This window comes from Lathyrus oleraceus, chromosome 1 (assembly GCF_024323335.1).
Source record: "Lathyrus oleraceus cultivar Zhongwan6 chromosome 1, CAAS_Psat_ZW6_1.0, whole genome shotgun sequence".
NCBI lineage: Eukaryota > Viridiplantae > Streptophyta > Magnoliopsida > Fabales > Fabaceae > Lathyrus > Lathyrus oleraceus.
The window spans coordinates 358457481-358479743 of record NC_066579.1 but is presented as its reverse complement, the minus strand read 5'-3'; the positions used below and the strand labels follow the sequence as shown (position 1 = coordinate 358479743).

The 22263-nt window shown below is 34.8% G+C and overlaps 2 protein-coding genes across 2 annotated transcripts; both read right to left on the bottom strand.

The window, feature by feature from the left end:
- Positions 1-11729: 11729 nt before the first annotated feature.
- Positions 11730-13213, bottom strand: LOC127136398 (peroxidase N). The gene is made up of 4 exons (XM_051062959.1): positions 12974-13213; positions 12606-12791; positions 12333-12498; positions 11730-12251 (listed from the first exon to the last, which is right to left on the bottom strand). The coding sequence occupies exons 1-4, from the start codon at positions 13196-13198 to the stop codon at positions 11827-11829; spliced, it is 1002 nt and encodes a 333-aa protein (XP_050918916.1). The 5' UTR covers positions 13199-13213; the 3' UTR covers positions 11730-11826.
- Positions 13214-19207: 5994 nt separating this feature from the next.
- Positions 19208-21048, bottom strand: LOC127136393 (glycylpeptide N-tetradecanoyltransferase 1). The gene is made up of 2 exons (XM_051062954.1): positions 20797-21048; positions 19208-20717 (listed from the first exon to the last, which is right to left on the bottom strand). Exon 2 carries the CDS (start codon positions 20687-20689, stop codon positions 19376-19378), a length of 1314 nt encoding a protein of 437 aa, XP_050918911.1. The 5' UTR covers positions 20690-20717; positions 20797-21048; the 3' UTR covers positions 19208-19375.
- Positions 21049-22263: the final 1215 nt, after the last annotated feature.

Below are 22263 nucleotides of genomic sequence, written 5' to 3'. Positions count from 1 at the left end.
ACATTTGGTGTCACATACTTGATGTTGCATTTGTGCATTTTCATTTACATATCATTGTAGCTCTTCTGGAGTTGAGTTTTTGTATGATGTTCATTCTTAACATGATAAGATTGTATAACAAATTTCATAGCCATGGGATGCTTTTCTGTTTTAATTTGGATTTTCTAATTTGATTGTCCACTTTGTGCACCATTGCTTGCCTTTGCTTTACCTTGATCATTTGTTGGCTTTGCCTTATGAATTGGTTTTGGTCCTTTTGAGGACTCTTTCTTGTTTGATTGAATGTGCTTCATGTGAAATATTGACTTCTGTTTTGGCCATTTGACTTGCCTTTGACCCTAGTCTTTGCACTAGTGGTTTGTACTTACCAATTGAGCTTTGTGTTTCAGGTCTGAGCATTTAGCTTTGATGGTTGGTGTGGTCTCATTATTTGAGATGCAAGTTGCTTTGATTACTAACCCTTGTTGTGTTGTAGGTCCATTGATGTGATGAACTCACTTGAGTGCTTGCACTTAGGGCTTGCATTGTGTAAATATTGGAAAGTTACACTATTGTTTGTTGGTTCTCTGAATACACTATTAACTATTTGGCTTTTGTACAGGTACATTAGCTGCTTTTAGCTCTTGCTTGAGCTTCGCTTTGGAGTGTGGTTGGTACACCACTTAGGTAGCCACTCTTTTTCTCCATGTAGTCTGGAAGTCCTGCCACCTTTTTGGTAGGCATTTGGCTGAAGTCCTCCTTAAGAGGCAATGATTGTGATTGTTTACATTTGTGCCAAAGACCTCCAAGTGAGGCATGTTACTTGTTAAGTCCTCCTAAGTGAAGAGGCAATTGACAAATAGAAGGGATTAGCAATCAATCCCTTGTTATTCAGTGAGTCGTTCATTATGCTCGCACTACGTGCTGATGCTCTTGAACATAACCCAAGATCTTTGTATAGTGTCAGTCAAGTGGAATAGGGTCCCTCTTTCTGGATCCCCACACTTTCTTTTGATTTGAGCTCACCCATGCCAGGGTTAAGAGCATGAGGTCTTATCCTCATTACCACCTTTCATCAGCTTCACCCTAACTCTCAATGTTAGTGGTTAAGAGCTTCAGCATACCCCTACAGTTTTGGCTTGTTTGTCGAGGTTGATATGACCCCTCTTGACTAAAGCCCAACTATTTGTCTGAGCCACTTGTTTGCATATAGTGTGTGATGCCTGTTCACTTGTGATGATGTTTATTTGCTGTTTGAGCTGACTTGCTTCCTGTGTGAGTTAGGTTCTGATTAGAGACCTCAACTTAGGGATCGTTTGCATGATAACTTTTAGGCTCGAGTCGTAGTCTCCCTATTAGTTTGTTGTCTCCTTGGTCTCTGGTTAGGAGAGAGTTGTACCCCTGTTAAGGGGAACTATGTCGCCCTGATTCTCATACCAGATGAGATACGTAGGCAGGAGATTGAGCGAGATCTCTCCGGGCACCCTTTTGTTTTTATTTTCTTTGTTGTGTGTGTGTCCACCCTTCATGTTGTTTCTTTGTGTGTTTGTTTGTTTGGAGTCGGATGTAAGTCCATGTATTGGCATTCTGTTTCCTTGTTGGTTTTTGTTTGGAGTCGGATGTAAGTCCATGTATTGGCATTCTGTTTCCTTGTTTATGTTTGTTTATTTTGAGGAGTTAGATATAAGTCCATCTATTGGCATTCTGTTTCCTGTTGTGTGTTTTCTTGTGACGTCTCAGTGTCTCTTTTCGATGTTTGTTTCGCCGTGCGTTAGCCGAGCTACGAGTGCTCTGATTCTTACTATGGATAAAGAAGATACGTATGCATAGGATGCGATGTCCTAGCGAGCATGTTTCCCATTTCCCCGAACTACGTTGACTCTGACGTTTGTTTCTGACAAACTACGTAGGCCCAGGATGCGACATCCTGTCGAGTCCATTTCCTCCGTCTTCTTTCACCTGTTTATTATCCCAGTTTGATGCATTTTATTTGAGCAGTTTGTTAGCAACCTTTTCCTATTCTTTTGAGCGTGGATCCCGTCGAGTACGGCGGACGTGAGGGGTGCTAATACCTTCCCCTTGCGTAACCGACTCCCGTACCTTGCAATCTCTAGTCGTAAGACCGTTCCTTTCCCTTTCTTAGGTTAGTCCTGCGCTCCCTTTCCGTCAGAGGATGAATAGCGTCGGTGGCGGCTCTGTATTTTTTTTCCCGCAGGTTGTTTTTCGCGTTGCGACAGCTGGCGACTCTACTGGGGACTTAAAGTTGACCTCTTGCTGGTCCATCTTCCCTAAGCGAGTCAATCCTAGCGCTCTTTAGGATAGTTTTGGTTGCTTTTACTGCTTTATTTATTGCATCTGTGATTATTATACTGTGATTGTATATATTTGCATATATGTTTGCATGCATCATATTATCACTGTGCTGGATTCTGTACAGGTTGGTTCCTCTTATTTGGGGTGGGTGTTCTGAGTGGGGTAAAACCCAGACCCGAGTGTACACCTAGGACTAGCGTGGTCTCATGTTTCCTCACATGTGGTATTAACATGATGGGGAGACGTGACATACCACAGCCGGACGAGGTTCTTTGGAGAAAGCCCTTCCGAGTGGAGTTATTCCACTTTGGTTGGGTTACCTCTTTTGAGCTGTTGACTTCAGTGACCTTTCTTTTCCGGATCTTTGGCATGAAAATTATATTAACCAATGATAAGTTAGGTTACTTTAATAAAAAATAGATTAGAATCCGCTTAGGGCATGAAAATTATATTAACCAATGATAAGTTAGGAAACAAAACCACTAGATCAACTTATTTCATAATCACTTTTTATAATCATTTTTTATAATCACATTTTATAATCATTTATTCTTAATCGAATCAAAACCCCCTATTTCATTTTCTTATTTGATTAATTTATCAAGAGTCCTTGCGATATGATACTCGAGTGTCGCTTCCCTAGACTACCGTTCTTAATTATTCGTTTTTGACTCGTGTGCGATAGCGGATCAAATTGGCACCGTTGTCGGGGACTCTTGTAGATTTTAACAATTATTATAGTCATAGGTGTTGTGTTTCAGCATTCTTGTCCTAGCATTCTGACGTTCTGGCCTTTTCATGTTTTAGCATAAAAAAATCTATTTTAAAGAAAATTTTCTCAGATTATTCCGATTCTTTGTCAATTCATTAGAAAAAAATCAATGATCGAAATCCTTTATTTAGAAACTAAATAGTGGAGGACGCCCTAAGAATACGAAATTCTTTATTTTTCTATTTTTTATGATTTGTTTTTTGTTTTGATAGTTTTAGAAAATTCCGAAAAAAATCTCAAAATTCTTAATTGACTTTATTAGATTAATTTTTGTATTTTTATTTTTTTATTTATTTTCTTTTAATCGTTACTTCCATATTTCAATTGTTTTTGCTTAATAGGGATATTATCGATATTTTCCTATTTATTGCTGCATTGCTAAATTAATTATGTGTTTTCTCATTGTTTGTTGATTTTTTTTCCTTCTATTGAGTTTAACGTGGCTGACCAAATAACTCTGAGAGAACTTGTTGTCTCTGATGTTGATTATAATACTTTATGTATTGAATATCCTGTTGTTGTTGTACCTTTCGAATTGAAATATGGTTTAATACACTTGTTTCCAAGGTTTAATGGTCTTACAGGTGACGATCCGCATATGCATCTAAAAAAATTTCAGGTTGTGTGTTCTACACCATTGAGGCCTCAAGGAATTACTGAAGATCATGTCAAGCTTAAAGCATTTCCATTCTCACTACAAGGTGCTGCAAAAGATTGATTATATTATTTTGAGCCAAATTCTATTACAAGTTGGAATAATATGAAGAAAATCTTCTTAGAATTTTTTCCCCTGCTTCAAGAGCTTCTTCAATTAGAAAAGAAATATGTGGTATTAGTCAGGTTGACATGGAATCATTGTCCGAATACTGGGAGAGATTCAAGTAGTTAGTTTTGAGTTGTCCTCACCACCAGATTTCTGAACAATTGCTAATACAATACTTTTATGAGTGATTGCTACCAATGGAAAGAAATATTTTAGATGTTGCTAGTGGTGGATCATTTATTGATAAGACTCCAGCTGCTTCCAAATCCTTGATTGAGAACATGTCACTTAACTCCCAACAGTTCACAACAAGGGATAATTATATGGTCCAAGCAAAATGTGTGAATGAGATCCAGGTTTCTTCTTCCAACAAAGCTTTAGAAACCATAATTGATGAACTTACCTCTTTAGTGAAACAATTGATGCTACCCTTTCCACCACCACCATATAACCCTCCATAAGTAACCACCTATTCACCTTCTGAACCTTCACTAGAGGAACTTGTCAAGCAAATGGCTGTAAATAGTCTCCAATTTTAGCAGTGAACAGATTCTAGTATTCAGACTCTGCAAACACAAATTGGACAACTTGCCACTTCAATGAATGCCATGCAACAAGCTCAAGGATCAAACCAACTACCTACCCAGACAATATTTAATCCAAAAGGCCCTAATGTGAGTGCAATTTTCTTGAGATCCAAAAAAGTTACAGAACCAGCCCTAGAAAAAAAAATTGTCAATGTAACACCTGAAAATAAACCTCAACCTTCTATTGTTGTTGAGGCTGACAAAAAATATGTATCACCAATCATTTTCCCACAAAGAGTACTGAAAAATAAGAAGATTGACGAGGAAGAGCATTCTATTTTTCAAATAGAGTTGCTTTCTGAAGTTGTTGATGAAGCTTATTCTGATTTATTTTTAGCTGATTTTCCAACTTTTTATGGTTTTGATGATATTTACTCATATGATGATTATACTAACACTAACCTTTGTGTTGTTTGTGCTGAGATTGAGGTTGCCTTGCAGGGTGACAGTGTAAATGAAGTTGTTTATGTAGCTGAAGCTCTTGACATCCTGGCTGCCCCAAACATATCATCCATTGAACAACCACCTTCTTTAGAGCATAAACCACTTCCCGAGGATTCATATTATTCATCAAAGCTTCAACTTAAGCAGAAACATAAGAAGGGAATCAAATGGACCTTGGATGACACTCATGATATTAACCCATTCATATGTATGCGTAATATCTCACTTAAAGATGAAACAAAAGTAGTGAGGCAACTCTGTAATCCTCTGATTCTTGATGTTGTGAAAACGAAGATCACTTTCACGTGCACATTCAACACTTTTACTTATCGAAGATACTTCTTTGATCCTGGAATACAAGGCGAAGACACTAATCAAAATTTCAAGGTCAATGGACACTACCTAAGGCTACTCCATGAGAGCCCAACTTTGGAAGAAGAGACTGTAGAAGAGCTCTCTTTGGGAAAGGTTATTTATTAAATCATTTATCCGCCTTGACTCCTCAGGTGTGTTCTTTTCTTTCTCTGGCTCTTATTTTATATTTATGCTCTTTCATTGAGGACAATGTATATTTTAAGTGTGTGTGCGGGGGGACCATTTATTTGTTTTGTTTTCAGTTTTTCCCTGTTTTGGTTTTTGTTTGCTTTCTTAAATAAAAAAATTGCATGCTTTTTCCTTTGGTTTTTGAGTTACAATTATGAGTATTTTTCTTAGTTCTCTTAACTAAAGTCTTGTGGTGTGATATGAAAAATTTGCTATGCATTTTTAGTATGATAGGTAAGACTAAACTTTAAATTGTACATCTTTAGCAGTAGGTCATTTTAACCATTGTGAGCTTTAAGCCTTATATGGATAACATACAAATATCCATCTCTTTCTTTCTTGTGTGATTCATTCATGTTTGTTAGTCTCTAGAACTTGAATTGACTCTTATTGATGTTGTTGTTTACTTGTGCACACTGATATGATAAAAACGATTTTATTTTATTTTGTTTTTTTAGCCAGTTAGCCAAAAAGTCAACCCTGAAATAATTTCATTCCTTGTTTGAAACCCCCTTGAGCCTATTATCCTTTTTTTTGTTTAAAACTCATTACAAGTCGAGAAGTGAAAAACAATGTTATCACCCTACTAAAAGGGTTGAAAGAATCTTGTTTGGAGTGGTGTGTAGTTGAATAATTATGTTCGTAATATTTCAGAAGTTGACAGAAAAAGAAAAGAAAAATGGAAAAAGAAAATAGAAAAGAAAAAAAATGAATGAAAAAAAATAGAAGGATGTCAATACATACTCCTTTTGAAAAAGAAAAAAAAAGAATAAAAAGAGAAAGGAGAAGAGAAAACAGTTGCTATAGAGTTATTGAAGTGAATGAAATCTTTTGTAAATTCAACTCCCGCAATTTCTTTCAAGTCTCTTTTGTCTCTTTGAATTTTAGCCTAGTACCCCTTTAGGATTTATCTCACTCTTATCTTGACCAGGTTACAACCAAATAAAAGTCCTTTTGATCATTGTGTGCATGTATTTCAATTGTGGATGTTAGAGCCTTTTCAAGCTTATGGTAGTATTAACTTTCATGTTGTGCTTTGAGCGTAAACAGTTAACCTAAACACTTGAGAGTTGAGTGAATTTTATCCTGTGAGAATCTTACTGCTTTTGGATGTACTCTTTGGTAATCTGTTTTCCTATCTTCTTTGAATGTCACAAGAAGATGCTCACTAACACTATATTCTTGAAGCTTGGACTTAGAATTCTACTTGTACCTTGTATTTTGATAACCTTTGGAATTGCATGTTTTGTTTGTTCTTGTTTTTTCTGTTTTGAGTTTTGAATTTATAATTTTGCTCGGAGTGCAAAAGTTCAAGTGTGGGGGAATTTGATCAGTGCATTTTGATGCACATTCTTCTACTATTCTACTTAGGCATCTCTATAATGTATTTTATTGTTTTTACTATTTTAGTGTGTTTTTATATTTAAGTTTATTTTTGCCTTTATTTTATTTTCGTACTTTATTTTCAGCATAAACAATTATTTGATACCTTGTCACCATGCACATCATAACTTGAGCTATAGGAGTCAGATTGACATGTTCTGTTGGAAAGCTAAGATAAAGAACTACAAGTTTCATGTTGAAGTCAAAAGCAGATTCGGAATGAAGAAGGGTCGAATAATTCGTTGAAGTTCCATACTTAATTAAAATAGTTAGTTTGGGTCGGTTTTTGTAATTTTCGGGTCGGATATCATAAGGGCCCGAATTTCCCTTTTATTATATTAGGTATTTCATTGCTACATGAATCCTATTCTGAATTTTTATGATACAATATTGTTTAGACGATTTCATGGAGAACTAAAATTCACAAGGTTGATTTGCTGTAATCGGTTTCCGCCGATACTTCAAGGTTTCTTAATTTTCAATCAAATGTATTTTCCCTTTCAATATTTTGTTTAATATCTTGTATGTTTTATTCAAGTTCTATAGAATATGTGTTGATTAATTTAGATTGATATATGTTCCATAATCGCGTTTGCTTAATTCGTGTGTGTTTAACCCGTTTGCTTAATTCAGAATTTGTTTGCTTAATTCATAAATTAGGAACACATATCATATATTAATGTCAATGCACTTGTTATTGTTACTTTAATCGAAAAGGGATTAGAATCCGTTTAGGGCATGAAAATCATATTAACCAATGATAAGTTAGGAAACCAAACCAGCAGATCAGTTTATTTCATAATCACTTTTTATAATCACATTTTATAATCACTTATTCTTAATAGAATCAAAACCCATTATTTCGTTTTCTTATTTGGATAATTTATCAAAAGTCCTTGTGATACAATACTCGAGTGTCGCTTCCCTAGACAACCGTTCGTAATTACTCGTTTTTGACCCATGTACGACAGCGGATTAGTTAGTATCATCATACATATCGTCATCTGGTGACGGATTGTATTCTTCATCAGACTGGGGAGAATACTCAGGTTCTTCCTCATTCGATTGAGGAGAGTATTCAGGTTCCTCCTAATTCAATTGAGGAGTGCATTTAGGTTCTTTCTTATCCTCGACCAGAGATGTGCATTTTGTGCTTTGGGTTGATACTATTCCTTTCTCTCCTGAAGAGTCCATGGTCATGGCCATTGTCTGGTTTGCCACGATTTTCCCTTTTTCAACTCATATTCCTTTTGGATATTGTCTTTTCTGTCCAGAGGTTTTGACAGATTCCAGCTGCGAAGTTGAAGCCTCTTTCCCAGCTTTCTTGTTTCTCTGATAACGCCTTCATTGCGTTCTTGTCATAGGGTTTTTCCCTTTGTAATAAGGGAAACCACATAACCTTTGGGTTTAAACCTCTTCTTTGAAGTCTTTGATTCTTTCTCCAGATCAAGCGTTTTCCACTTTGGCCTTTTGCTCCCCTTCTAATTCACAGGTTCCACCCATTTGTCTTATGGGATATCTGATGGAGAACGAAAGGTCTTTGGTCGAGGCCGCTGGAACTGCCTTCAGTACTCTTCATTTTGACAAGGTTCCCCACTTTTTTCGAACATAAACCTTGGGATATTGGGCTTTTCCTCTTTTAGTGCCTTCTTCTTGTCAACTTCATACTTTTCAGCGACTTTCTCATCGAAAACATAATTGCACCTTCGATATAGCGCTGCCTTCGACCCACTCACTCTGCATTTCTCCTGGAGATCAGTCAAGTCTTCTCCAACTTGAGGATAAACTGCCTCTAATTTGTCTTCAGTCTTTTTGTCGAAACCATCAGTAGTTTCAACCATCATGCATTCAAAAGATCCAGCAGCCAAAGGCTCTTCGAGACCATCAGTAGTCTCAACCATCATGCACTCGAAAAGCTCGGAATATAATGCTTCTCCGACCTTCAAAGGATCCGTGTCTACTTGCATCTTTGGCCTTTCGCCAAATTAAAGCATGTCCTCCTTCAATGCTTTCTGCACCAAATCCCTAAAAAGAATACATTGAGATGTTTTGTAACCAAGAAAATTATGAAACTTACAGAATCCCCTTTTCTTTTTCTGCTATAATGGGGGATCTTTTAAACCTTGAGGAATAATAATTTGACCATCTTTAACTAACAAATCGAATATCTCGTCACATTTAGACACATCGAAAGTGTAAGTTTTAGCAACGTATTTATCTGTTTTCTCCGTTTCTACGAAACTTTTCCCGTTTGATGGTTTCAACAATTTACACGTGTAAGGAGGTCCTGGATTAAGCTCAGCCACGTTGACCTCGCTTTCGACGACAAGCTCTTCATCGTCAGAAGAGTATTCGTCATCAGCTACATAAGACACTTTATCTTTCTTATGGTATCTACCAGTTTTGGTTTTTTTCATCTTTCAAGCATTCGATATGTCGAACTCTATCAGCTAATTATGCCATATCCCTAAGATATTGTGTGTCTAACTTTTTCCTGATAGAATAGTCTAAACCGCCTGCAGCTATTTCGACTAATTCGTGCTCAGGGACTTGAGGAAAGCATATTGCTTTTAAAAGTCTAAACCTGTTGAGATATTGATCGACTGACTCAGTGATTTTTTGTTTGACGCTGGCCAGTTCTTCCAAACTTACTTTCGACTATCCCAGGTAGAACTGTTCATGGATCAATCTCTCTAATTGCGTCCATGTATGGACGGATTGTGGAGATAGCATCGTAAACCAAGTGAACTCATTCTTTGTGAGGGAACTTGGGAAATATTTCATTTTCAGATCCTGATTATTTGCTATGTAACCAACTTCGGTTTGATATCTGGAAACATGCTCGACATTGGACTTTTCAGTGTCTCTGACGAACTTGATGAACTTTGGAACCTTCCATCCCCAAGGTAATTCTGTTTGTAAAACGAAGTCTAGTAATGGAGATGAATACGTTGGCCTTTGAAGGCCTGGTTTTACCCCATTTCGAACCATGATTCGTTCGACAATGGCCTCTAAATTTTGTTCCCCAACCATTACATCTTGTTGAACTTCCCTGACCACATGGTCAGGATCTTGATTTCTATTAACTAACACAACGGGAGGCCATTGGGCCACCCTGGGTATTGGTTCGACCACCTGGTGTTCTTGGTCAATCGTTTCGTCTAACAACTCCTCATGTCGGACTGGGGTTTCCGGTCGAGGTGGAGGTTGGGCAGTCTGTAGAACTTGTGTTATGGGAGCCCATAGAAAATCCCTTATTCGGGTCATTTGAGTGATTGCGTCTGCAAAACCACATCACTCTTCGACTTGCTTGCAACTCTTTCTTCCATTATTTGTTCATGATATTCAAGCGTCAGTCCCTCATTCACAAGATCCCAAATATCTTGATAGCAGAAAACAATCTTTATCTGCTTGCACCAATTCTCGTAATTCTGATTCTTCAGAATTGGGAGACTCCTTGAAAAATGCTCATTCAGAGGATTCATTGTGCTATTCTTCCCAAGAATCACACAGACAATGCTCTAGATACCAGATGTTGGAATTACGACGAATTCCTGGTGTGGAATTTCACCAAATCTTGGAGAATTCTGAATCAATCTTGTTGAACAAGAATCAATCTCTCTGATTGGTTACTCCTCTTGTTTTTTACTCTTCACTCGAGTGAATCAACCAGACTTTGGTTGCAAGATGATTATGCTTCACAATTGATAATGGAAGAAGAAAGGAAAAGATGAATTGAGAAAGAAAGAGAAATTAGGGTTTCAATGAAAAGTGGAAGAAAAAGAGTTGTAAATTTTGCAGAAAAGCTTTTGCTCTTTACTTTGCAATCTACAATATTATTCACACTTTTCTCTATGCAACTGCATTTCAAACAATGATAGGGTACCTCCCTATTTATAGGCTGAGATTGTTTGCACACCAAACAATCTCCAACTAACCTAACTAACTAAGATAAACAAACAAATAAAATTAAGTCTTAAATTTATGTCGAAGACACACTCTTCGACATTTCGACAACTCCCTACTTCTGTCGAGCAACATGCTTCGACACAAGAAATTACATTCTAAGCAGACAAGTTATATATCAAGAATAGTTAGTATTACGAACACTTATCTAAGTTAGACAGAAACTGAAATGGATAGAATCCTTTTCTAAGGTCAAATGCATCTTTCTTATCTTCATATTTTTGCAAATCACAGCCTCTAAACTCTCATCCTCTCACCTCTTTGCAGGTCAAATAAGTTCTTCACCTTTTCTTTCTATCTTTTCTCATTCCATAGACTTTAAACAGCACATATATAACTGTTGTCTAAAATATACTTCTGCACTAATAAATAGTATTTGCCCCGGTCCATTTGTTGGGATGGTCCCTATCACACTACTATCTAAGATTCATAACTTAGAGTTGTATCGTATATTCCTTAGATTTTCAAATAATTAGATTTTCAAATAAATAAGTTTTTTTCCTCTTTCTTCAAGTATTTACTCTGCTGATCAAAAGGTACTATAATTATAATTGACATTCACTAAATTAAATTTTTAGTTTGTTATTTTAAAATGCTTGAGTTGTTGATATTTTAGAGTGTTTTAGTTGGTTTTTTGGATATGTGGTGTTACTGTTTTAGTTGCCAATATTTAAAAATTCATTAGTCAAATGCATAACCATATATAGTACCTCTTAACTAAAATAGATTTAGTTAAGAAATAATTTTATCCATAATGACCAAAGTACCCAACACTAGAATCTTTACTTAACCTCTAGTTATATAATTTATGATGCTAACTTCTATGAAAGAGTTGATCCTTGGTTTCAACATATATCAACACTATTTATGTGTTGTTTATTTACAACCGTTTCATTTTCATAGGTTTAAAATTTATAGACAAATATATCATTCAATTAAATTCATGGCTAATTTTGCTTATGATTTAAGACTAAGAATCTCAGTAAAAATAGATTAGATAATAGTTTTATTCAAACTTTATTCTTGTAAAATACAGCAAAACAAAGAGTAGCTAGCAAAGAACAACATAAACATCATTAAGAATTAATCACCCTGCAATTATTCCTAATCTCTCCCTCAGAACCAATAAGTGGATTAATATTCCCCATCTTAATCATAGCATAAGCAAATTCCATAAAGAACATTCTTTCATTCTCACTGTATAATTGGACCAATTGTTTAGTGGTTGAAGTAACCTCTTCATCACTTGAAAACAGAATCTGATCAGAGCTTAGAAGACCCTTCCCATTTACCAAATTCTCGAAGTAATTGCTATCAAATTGATCAAATGAATTCGAATCTAGAACCGTAGTTGCGTTCCCATCTTCATCTTGTAGACACAAATTTTGCAATTCAAAGAGCATCTCGGATTCTAAAGTATTGTCCGGTTCTTCTGTCCCCGAGAAATTGAACAATCTGTTGCTAAAAAATGTGCACCTTGCTCGTCCAATAGTGTGAGCACCTAGAAAAAGTTACAAATCCCTCTCTTTAAGACATTTCGCGTCACTATCTAAAAAGTAAACAATTTCATATAAAAATATACCTGATAATGTAACAACGTCTTTGAGATTGAGACCGACGTTATCAAACTTGGAAGTAATATTTTCTAGTGTATCAAATGGAGAAGGAATTGCGAGATTGGCTAATGTCTTGTTTGAGACCAATCCATCTCTGCGCCCTAGCTGAACATACCAAAAAGGACCACCACTCTGCGAAATGTCACGATTAAATAAAGGTTAACAAAAAAAAAGATAATTGTTTTAACTTTTGCATTGTGTTATGAAAATTTGATGATTGAAATTTGAAATGAACATACTAGGAAAACAGAATCTCTTGCAACTATGGCTAATATATCAGCACAAGACACAATTCCGCTACATGAACTCTCCACTGAGGTTTTGATTCTATCTATGACTTCAAATCCTCTAGCAGAATTCTTGTTAGGAGTGGCAAATTTCTCACTTTCCTCGTCTCCGTCCAACAGAATTGAACCATCACAACCCTGTAAGTCATACAAAAAAATTGAAGATTCTGTGTAAATTAGTCACGGTTTAACTATGACAAAATAAATATAAATCTTATTTAACCACGGTTTAACTGTGACAAATATTTTATAAAGTTCTATTTAGTCACAGTTTAACGGACAAATTTGAGTTTTGTGAAATGCTAGTGTCTCTAACTTACATTTACAAAGCAATCATGGAAATGAAGGCGAAGCAACGAAGCAGCCATTCGAATCTCATCTTCAATTGCATTCAAAACCTCGCGCCTAACTATTGTCCAAAGATCAGGGCATGTTGTCCTATAAAAATCTGGACTCAATGAGGTTTTCATAGGTTCAGCCTGACTCAAAATGAAGAAACTCATCATAAGCCAAAAACATGCAAGAGCTCTAAATGACTTATTCATTTTCACTTTGTTGTTATTGACAAACACACCTAACTGTGGTTGTATTTATAGGCAACAAAGGTTTATTTTTGTAGTGTCACACTTTTCTTTTTACAGGAGAGTGGTGTCATCCTACTTATGAAATTGCAAAAAATGTAAATATTCTATTTGAGTTTGTGAATGAAGACAAGAACAAAACCACTATGAGTTAAAAAGATTTTGAAGATAAGCACATGAATTACTTGTAAAACTTTTGGAGCACTGTGAAGTTGTTTGTGCAAGCATTTTGAGAATTTAAAAATGTTATTTGGTGGTAAATGGATTCTGACTCCTAAAACACAAGGGTGCCGCCCGCTACTGTTAAATAATTGTTTCTACTTGGTGGGATGGGATATATGTCAAACTATAGAAGGGTAAGATATTAAAAATGGATCCACTTTCTTGTTACAGTAGTTTTTAATCTCTATGCTTTATTGCACTTTTGGAGTTAGATGTTACATTGAAAATTTGTTCTATTTTCTTATTTATAAAATTTGGTTTTCAGTCCCTATTTTTTTTTAAGAATTGTTTTGGTTTCTTTTCGTTTTTTCTATAATATGACATAAATGATTTGAGTATTTGGATGTATTAGAAGAGTAGCATGGGATAGGTCTCTTTTCGTTTTTTCTATAAAGTGTTGCACCGTGTATATAGTTGAACTGCAATGTAAGTGTAGAACACCATGCATATATATGTATGTAGTAGAGATTCACATGAGAATTCCATGCATGAGTGTAACATGATAGCGCTAGGGCTTCTATAAATATGAGTGCCAATGACTTTGTAAGAGACTAACTTATCAAGTATAATGCAATGAAGTTCACATTTTATCATTAAGTGAATTATGTCTTTGCAAAATTGAGTTTATCAAACTCAACAATCATGAGATCCTTATATTTCTTTGACATGGAGAAGGTTGGTAGATGTGATATTTGAGAATTGTATTAAAAAAATAGAAAGAATAATGAATTTGGAATTCTGATTTTTATAAAAGGTTAGAAATAATGTTTGAACAATGTATATGACAATAAGTTGTGAAAGTGAAAGGATAAATGCAGAAAATAAATAAAATAAGAATTATTAATGTAGTTCGTTGCAACGTCATCAATGTCCGAGGGCATCAACCTAATGAAAAAAAATGTATTTTTAATAATCAGAAATACAAATTGGTCTTATTTAAACTCTCTCAATTCAATGTCTTTTTTTTCTAATAGTATCTATGAACTTCAATCCAAACTCTCCTGAATCTAAAGTCTCTCTCCCTTTCACTTAACCACTCTCCCAAGTGTTTGGACAATTACAAAAGTATATGAATAATAAAACACTAATACAACTAAAATACTCTATTCTCCTAACTTAGATATGACATAGGAATAAAGTAATACAAAATAAAACAAATACTCTATAACAATTAAACACATAAAACTTAGTAACAAATACTCTATAACAATTAAACACACTAAACTTAGTAGTGACCGGTCTAGATCTTCACAAAGGAGAAAGTCTAGCTAGTTCAACTAGAAAGTTCAGTAGGGTTTATGGCATGAGGGTGGTTGGAACTTAAAAATGAACATAATCAATCTTCATAATGTTGATCGTACATCTTGATTAAAATAAATCTTGAATAAATCTGAATCTTTAAAGAATACGAAATTCAATCTTAATGAAATAGATTCATAATGCGTCTTTCCTAAACCAAAATGTGCTTAAACAATCATATCTCTGATTGGATAGAAAAGGAAACAAAACTTCAAAAATGAGAGATATACTTCAATCATCCTTGCGCACCAAGAAATTAACTCGAGACAAGATGTCTCACATAATGCAGGACATTTTGTTTAACATGTTACTTTCCACTAAATCGACACAACCACTTTGAGACAAGATGTCTCACAACTTGATAGAACATCTTGTTTCACATGTTACCTACAAAATATTGTCAATTACATGTAATATAAAGAATTTAAAATTGTAAAATAAAATGTCAAAATTGCTAATCTCTACTCCGCTCCATTCAATCAAGGCTTCTAGTTTTTTAAGCTTTGTCACAATTTGATAAGTTTTTCATTTTCTTACTTTTCATTTATTTATGATGAATGCATTATCTAAATAGGTTGTGTATGGTACATTAGGTTGTATTTAAAAAGCATAATAGATTTATTTGTGATATATTTTTCATAATTTTTCAAGTTTAGAGCTTAGGGCTTACTCCTTTTTATCTGTTCGCGTTTTTGATTCTCTAGTTTTGTCTAGAGATTGTCCAAACCCTAAGTCCGGATAACAAAATTTGGATTTACCTGTTATGCTTCGTTTGTTTGATTTTTCCTATTTTGTCCTCTGGGTTTGTCTTCTTTGATTATGATATGATTTTTCGAGTATAAATATAGGTAAAACGTTTGACAATCAAGAAATGTTGAGACATGGTATAGTGGCTTAACAACATGTTATCTTTCGAAGGGAAAAAGCTACACTCTCTCGTCTAGATGTTGGTGACACTTTATTTGATGCAGAATCATCATCTTCTCGAGTTCATGTGTCTCCAACATCGTCTTCCTAGAGAAATGAGTCCCTTACTGTTGTCCACAATGCCCTTAAAGCACTAGAAACCCATGTTAATGAACCTCCTACTGTCGTTCCTCATGTCTTTCTAAGATGCTCCTCAAACCTTTCACTGCTTCCTTTCTATCCAAACCATTATGCTAGGCACGTGTGGGATGGAGATGTAACATAAGTGTGTAATTTTTTTTAACCACATGTGTTATAAGATTTGAACTTCTTGACGTGATGTTTTATTTTATAGTATCGTGATACGTTTAAGTGTATCAACCATTTAGGAAGATTGCAAAGTTGTCGCAACCTGATGAACCATGGTTTTAAGATGTCATTGAGGCATTTAGTCTGCAAGATTTATGCAGGACTAAGTATGATTGTATTAACCATGGTTTGTTGTATGCTTTTGTGGAGAGATGGCACGCTAAGACATCATCATTTCATCTTCTGATCGGTGAGATGTTCATTACACTTGATGATGTATCATCCTCCCTATATTTTTTGATCGTGGAAAGATTATTAAACTATATATATGTAGTAGATCCGAGACATTAGAGATTATGGTGACCTATTTAGGAGCTAACCCAGGTAATGCCTAAAGATCACACCGGAGGATGTCATGCCAGATTTTCATTCTTTGAGATGATGTATAGAGGATTGTGTATCATAGAGGATGTGCATTGAGGACATACCTCATGTTTTTGGTGAGCATGTTGATATTTGTAGAAAAAAGTGCAACCTATGTCGATATCATTTATCTTAGATACTTCATTGACTTGGAGAGGATTTATGAGTACAATTGGGAGACCTCTTGTTTGGTTTACCTATACTCCAAATTATTAAAGCTTGTTTATGGAAGACTAGACATATGACAGGATATAGTTGCCTTTGCGATAATATTTTTCACCTTTACTGTCACTAATATTTCATAATACTCGTGTTACTTTGTTAGTAATATTCCATCTGGACCACTTTTAAGCATGGATCCACCGACACTTTCCACATCTCTCTAGTTGGGCATGTGGGGAAGACTACTCTAAGGATTTGTCACGTACTTGCTCCATCATCTCGCTTAGAGGAAATCAGGTGATCGAGTCATTACGAGATTATCTTGAATGTATCGTGATAGATGATATCTCTTTCATGCCATATGTTGATTAACGTCAGACACACCCCTTGAATGTGATAGACTTCTATTTCGGTTGGATGGCTTGTGGGTCACGACTAATGTATCAACATTTACTTGAGAGAGTCATGCAATAGTTAGAGTATATGTAGGGTATCTATTGTGTCTGCTCCTCCAACTGTCATGTGCAAAGACGTTGATCAAATATTTGGGATGTTCAATGATCATCTAGTCCTAACAGATTTACGTTGTGTGCTAGCTCCTCAGCCATGGAGTGCGATATACTATTACATTCAATGAATTTATTGAGTGTCACATCCTTAAATGACATCAAATGTAAAATGAAATCCACTAAGGTCATCTCATCAAGAGATATTAGAAAAGGAGTTGGCTAGGACAAACCATGTTGTTGATGTGTTGTCAATCTATCAGCGTATTATGGCCATAGATAGATAGATATATAGATAAATATAGATATAACACGATAGTCACCGTACAGGTCATGATAACTATGATAACTGAGGCACAATACTTTGTAGTACATGAGGCAAAAGAGGAACCACAGGATCAAATATACTTAATAGTTGACATTTCTTTATATTTTCACCGTAACATTTTGATAATTCATATTATGATTTATATTTTGTGAAAAGTGATATTTGATTAATTATTTGATAACAAATTATATATAGTGATAACATCCTTACCACCATTTTGATTTAATATATAATATTTTAATTGAATTGCAAATGTCTATTGTTTAATTACAATAAGATTTATTAAAAAAGAAATGTCAAATTTTAAGAAATTTAGTATCAAGTAGTTCATCGGACTCACCAATTTATCTGGAGATTAATATCCAAATTAATTTTAAAGAGAATAAGTGTCTCTCTAATAAAATTATTTTGTTGTTAAATAGCTATGCCCGGATTCCGATATCCAAACACAACAAAAAAAAAAGCATTTTTGAATTTCATAAGGATTGATGATAACCCATTAGGGTGGGAATACCAACATGCAAATGGTATGTAATGTTGAGCATCAGTACACGATAATTCTGAGGAAATGAAACCGTCAATGGTAGTAGCATATGCTCGTAAAGAGAGTGAAAATTACGCACTAGATATTTCAAAAATTCAATGAAAGCTCACTAGATTTTTAGAAACACCTAGGTAAAAATGTGTCTTTCCTTTAATTCGGTACAAATCTACGGGATTTTTTCCTCACACTACTAAAATAAATTGACTAAAAATTTGGCAAAAACCGTACATTTTGAAAGATACTCCCTCGATTCTCTTTTATAAAGAAATTTTATCTTTTAGATTCAATGAAAATAGATAATGTACTTAAATTATATAGATACTTTATAAATCAATTATTCAATCAAAACTTAAAGTCAAAATTTGTGGAGATATTTTTGTTATCAGTGAATTATGTGGGTGTAAAAGTGAAGGGGTGCCTAGTAGATTTCTTCCCAGTGTGGGACTCCAAATACCACTCAAAGACTCTCCAAATACCACTCAAAGACGTGACCACACAAAGTTTCCATTAGCCCAAAGATTCTTGTGCCTGCTTGAGTAGCTGAAAATGTGTTATGTTCATTCAAACAAAACAAATGAATGGTTTTCCTTGGATGCTACAAGTTTTATTCAGCAACAATATGTACTTATATATAAAACAATGCAAATAACTTGCAACTCATCAGAGAACATAAAGTATACTACAGTGTTAAAGTATCTAAGCACTTGAAAGAACCTTCTTGTAATAGCAGCTATCAACAGGGAAGAACCAATCACTTAAATACTTTCCCCAGCATCTCATACTACCAGATGTTGGAATTGACACCCCATAATACCCATGTCTCATCATATAACTACTAGATATTCAACAGTTTAACATCAAAATTTAGAAGGAGATCTCCACAAGGAACAAACTCTATGCAGTTCCTTTTAACCAAACAGTTAGAAGGGAAGTTTTTAATTTTGTTTCTAACCTTCGTAAAAAGCTATCCCTTGCATAAAGTTCCAAGTCTACTAACAATCAAAAGTAGATACCGATAAAATTATATTTAGATAGACGCCAACACCTCATAAACCTCGAACTGATCACCGACATTCATGAACAACGAACAAAACATATCCATCCAAACAAAAAAATAAGAGAAACAATTTTGTAAGAATTGTAGGAAGCTTTTTCCAACATATAAAGGCAATAATGCATAAAGAAATACGAGATCAAAATCGAGCAAAAAGAAAACAGGCAGCAGATTATAACAACTTCATAATTTTGCAATGTAAGCATATTAGATAAGAAACTCACCAAAAGATAAACTTTCACATACCCTGCAAGACTATGTTAAATTGCCAATATTTCAATAGAACAATAAATGGTGTTTAGCTGAAACAACAAGCTAATGAAACAAAACAAGTGAATGGTTTATCCAAATTGCATAACAAAACTGAAAGAAAAAAAAACATATCTGGCTACAAGAGCACAAGCCCGAGTTCGGACGGTTTCATGGCATTACGAATCCTATAATTGTACAAGTAGTAGTGAAGCTGTCCATCTCCAGGTCCAAATTTGAGATCTTTAAGGAAACCTTCGTTATGCATTACATCCAAGGCATTGAAAACATCGAAATCCTTCTGCTTTGCCACAATCAGCGCATCGTTCATCAACTGAGTCAGTGGAGTTTTAGTAGCCACATTATAGTAAGAATAAGCAGCTTTCAAAGTTGAGTAACTCTGATTCCCAAGGATAGAAGAAGGTAATGTGTAAAAGCTACAAAAATCAGTGATTTCATGGTTTTCAGGACTCTCAACCAAGTAACTATCCACAACATCTTCGTGCGGAAGAAGCCAATGCTCAACATCATTTTCATCAAAATCAGGCGCAACAACAAACTGTCCCAAATAATTCCTAAGCAACCGCGTAACCGCCGGTACATCCCTCAGCTCCATTCTCCTAAATCCACTAGTCACCGTCGACTCAGGCAACTTATAAAGCTTAATAGTTCGACTCATTGTCATCCTAGCACCAAGCCTCGAAAACCCAACATCAATAAGCTTCTTAGGGTTCAACGACCTATGCCAATACTGACAAGTAGCAACCGGGGTCGGAAGAACAACCCCAGCCGTATAAGCCGCTTGCCAAATATTCTCCAAATGAACCCTCCTAGTAACTTCTTTAATCATAACCGGTGCAAGCCTCTTCGACCTAAGTTTCTTATGAACACATAAAAAATTAATCTCAGCCATTTTCACAACATTATCATTAACCCTAATCCTAGCAGGAATACCAGTTATAAAAGCAACCAATTTCTTCGACCCTTTCGCGCGAACCCCGATATGCCAACTCTTGTAATAACCGGGAACACACAGAGCCCATGTAAGAAACTCTTTGGAATAGTTAAACCTAAACATATTCTCATCATCCTCAACATAGTTATTCTTCAGAAGAAGATAAACCTCGTCACATGTTTCTTCAGAATCCATGTCACACGTTGTCCATTCATAAGCAGCTGGAAGATTATAAGGCTCTTGTTTCACTTCTGATAAAGGTGTTGGCGGTTCAATCGGTCCTTCAGGTAAGGTTGAGTCTCCGGCATCTTTGTATTGACCAACCGGTTGAGTTTCCCAGAATTTGTGCTGTTTGGTTACAGACATTGAATCTTGGAAACTCCGAACAATTGTTTCCAACGAGGTATCATTGTTGTTGGAATTGGGAATTTCTGAGTCTGCATCGATTAGATCTGGTTTTGATTTCGGAGACTCGGATTGAGAATTGTTTTCTTCCATTGTTGATTAGGTTACAAAGATCACAATGCTGATGAAATATCAAAAGAGTAATAAATAAATAAATTGAAATTGAAATTGAAAAAGAGAAGAGAGAGAAGGGGAAGAACCTTGATATTAACGATGAAAAGTGTGGTGGAATTGTGATAGGTGCAGCAACAAAGAAGATGAATATTGAGAAGTGAAATTTACGATGAACTCATTCAGTAAAGAATGGATTTATGAGGGATTTGGGTTACTTTGGAGAATAGCGTGAGTATCTAATGTTGATGGGGTTTGTGGAAAAAGCGTCTTCTCAAGGGAACCGGTTGGGTGGCGTACAAGAATGGTTTTTCTTAATAGTAAAAACAAAACAAAAAAAGAGAAATTGAATATGTAAATATTTATTTATATATAGTCTTTTCTATTAGTATAACATTTACCATGCATGAATGATTTGATAGTATCTCTATAAAGAAAAGTGTTTTTTAATAGGAAAAAGAGCTTAAATAAAATTGAGTCGGCTGTAGCTCGCCTCGAATTGTAGTTTGCTCGACACATTGAGGTTTGATCAACACAACTAATGGATCACTTTGATTTTGTTAAGTCTGAAATTACTAATATATTTAAATATTAAGACTTAAAATATTGTTGATTGGTAAATTATGGTCCAAGAACAATTGATCTATGTGTTTGCAAGTATATCATTAATTAAATTTTGATGATGACAACTAATAACTTTAAAAATAACAATTTCACAATTCAAACGACTTGTGAATGTTTAGAGCTCTATATGACAAAGAGAGTTAATTTCAACCGTTAAAATAAAGAATATGATAATGACACCTGATCAAGAAGATATCTCAAGTCTCATTAGTTAGAAAATTCAAGTTATATTTGAATTGTTAAGTCATGGTTGTATCCAATAAGAAAACTTGAAGATCTTAGATGTGAAAATGTGAAAGTTCGCATGATCCTACATTTCGCGTCTTAGAGTGATCAGTTAAAATATAAAGGTCAATAGTAAGTCTGGCGTACTGTGACAATCATACGCATGCATAAAAGTTTTTAAAACCTTATATTTTTTATAAAATCTCTTGAAAACTTATATGTGCTTATGTATAATTGATTAAACAATAATTTTAATCAATTGAAGAAGTTTTTACACTGCCTAAATGATTAAGGACTTGGTCCAATAGATTTGAGCAAGGTAAATGACCTTTTAATCAATTAAAAAAGCTTTTAATTAATAAATGAATATAGTCATTTTAGGATTTTCTCTTTTGGATTAGGGTTGTCATATTTTAAAAGTTGTTAATCAATTAACAACTAGGGTTGATCGATTAAATCATATAAATTTGACGCATGGATCTTTTCCTTTTGAGCTGGACATTTTCCTTTATACATGAGGCTTTTTATTAGAAAACCTTATATTTCTCTTCAACTCTGTATATTCATTTTTTGTATTTCACAAAGATTGTTGTAATGCAAAAAGATTGAAAAGCCCTTATAAGATATTTGTTGTATAGGTGTTGTGCTTTGATTTGTTATATCCAAGAGTGTGGTTCTCTTGTGAGAACTATTTTATAAAGGTTACG

Bases quoted from the DNA above. Each gene is read 5' to 3' on its own strand.
- LOC127136398 (XM_051062959.1), bottom strand. From the start codon at position 13,198: ATGAATAAGTCATTTAGAGCTCTTGCATGTTTTTGGCTTATGATGAGT. The intron at 12,792-12,973 runs GTAAGTTAGAGA...TATGACTTACAG, and splicing joins TCCATGATTGCTTTGTAAAT to GGTTGTGATGGTTCAATTCT. The intron at 12,252-12,332 runs GTATATTTTTAT...AACTTTTTCTAG, and splicing joins AGACGTTGTTACATTATCAG to GTGCTCACACTATTGGACGA.
- LOC127136393 (XM_051062954.1), bottom strand. From the start codon at position 20,689: ATGGAAGAAAACAATTCTCAATCCGAGTCTCCGAAATCAAAACCAGAT.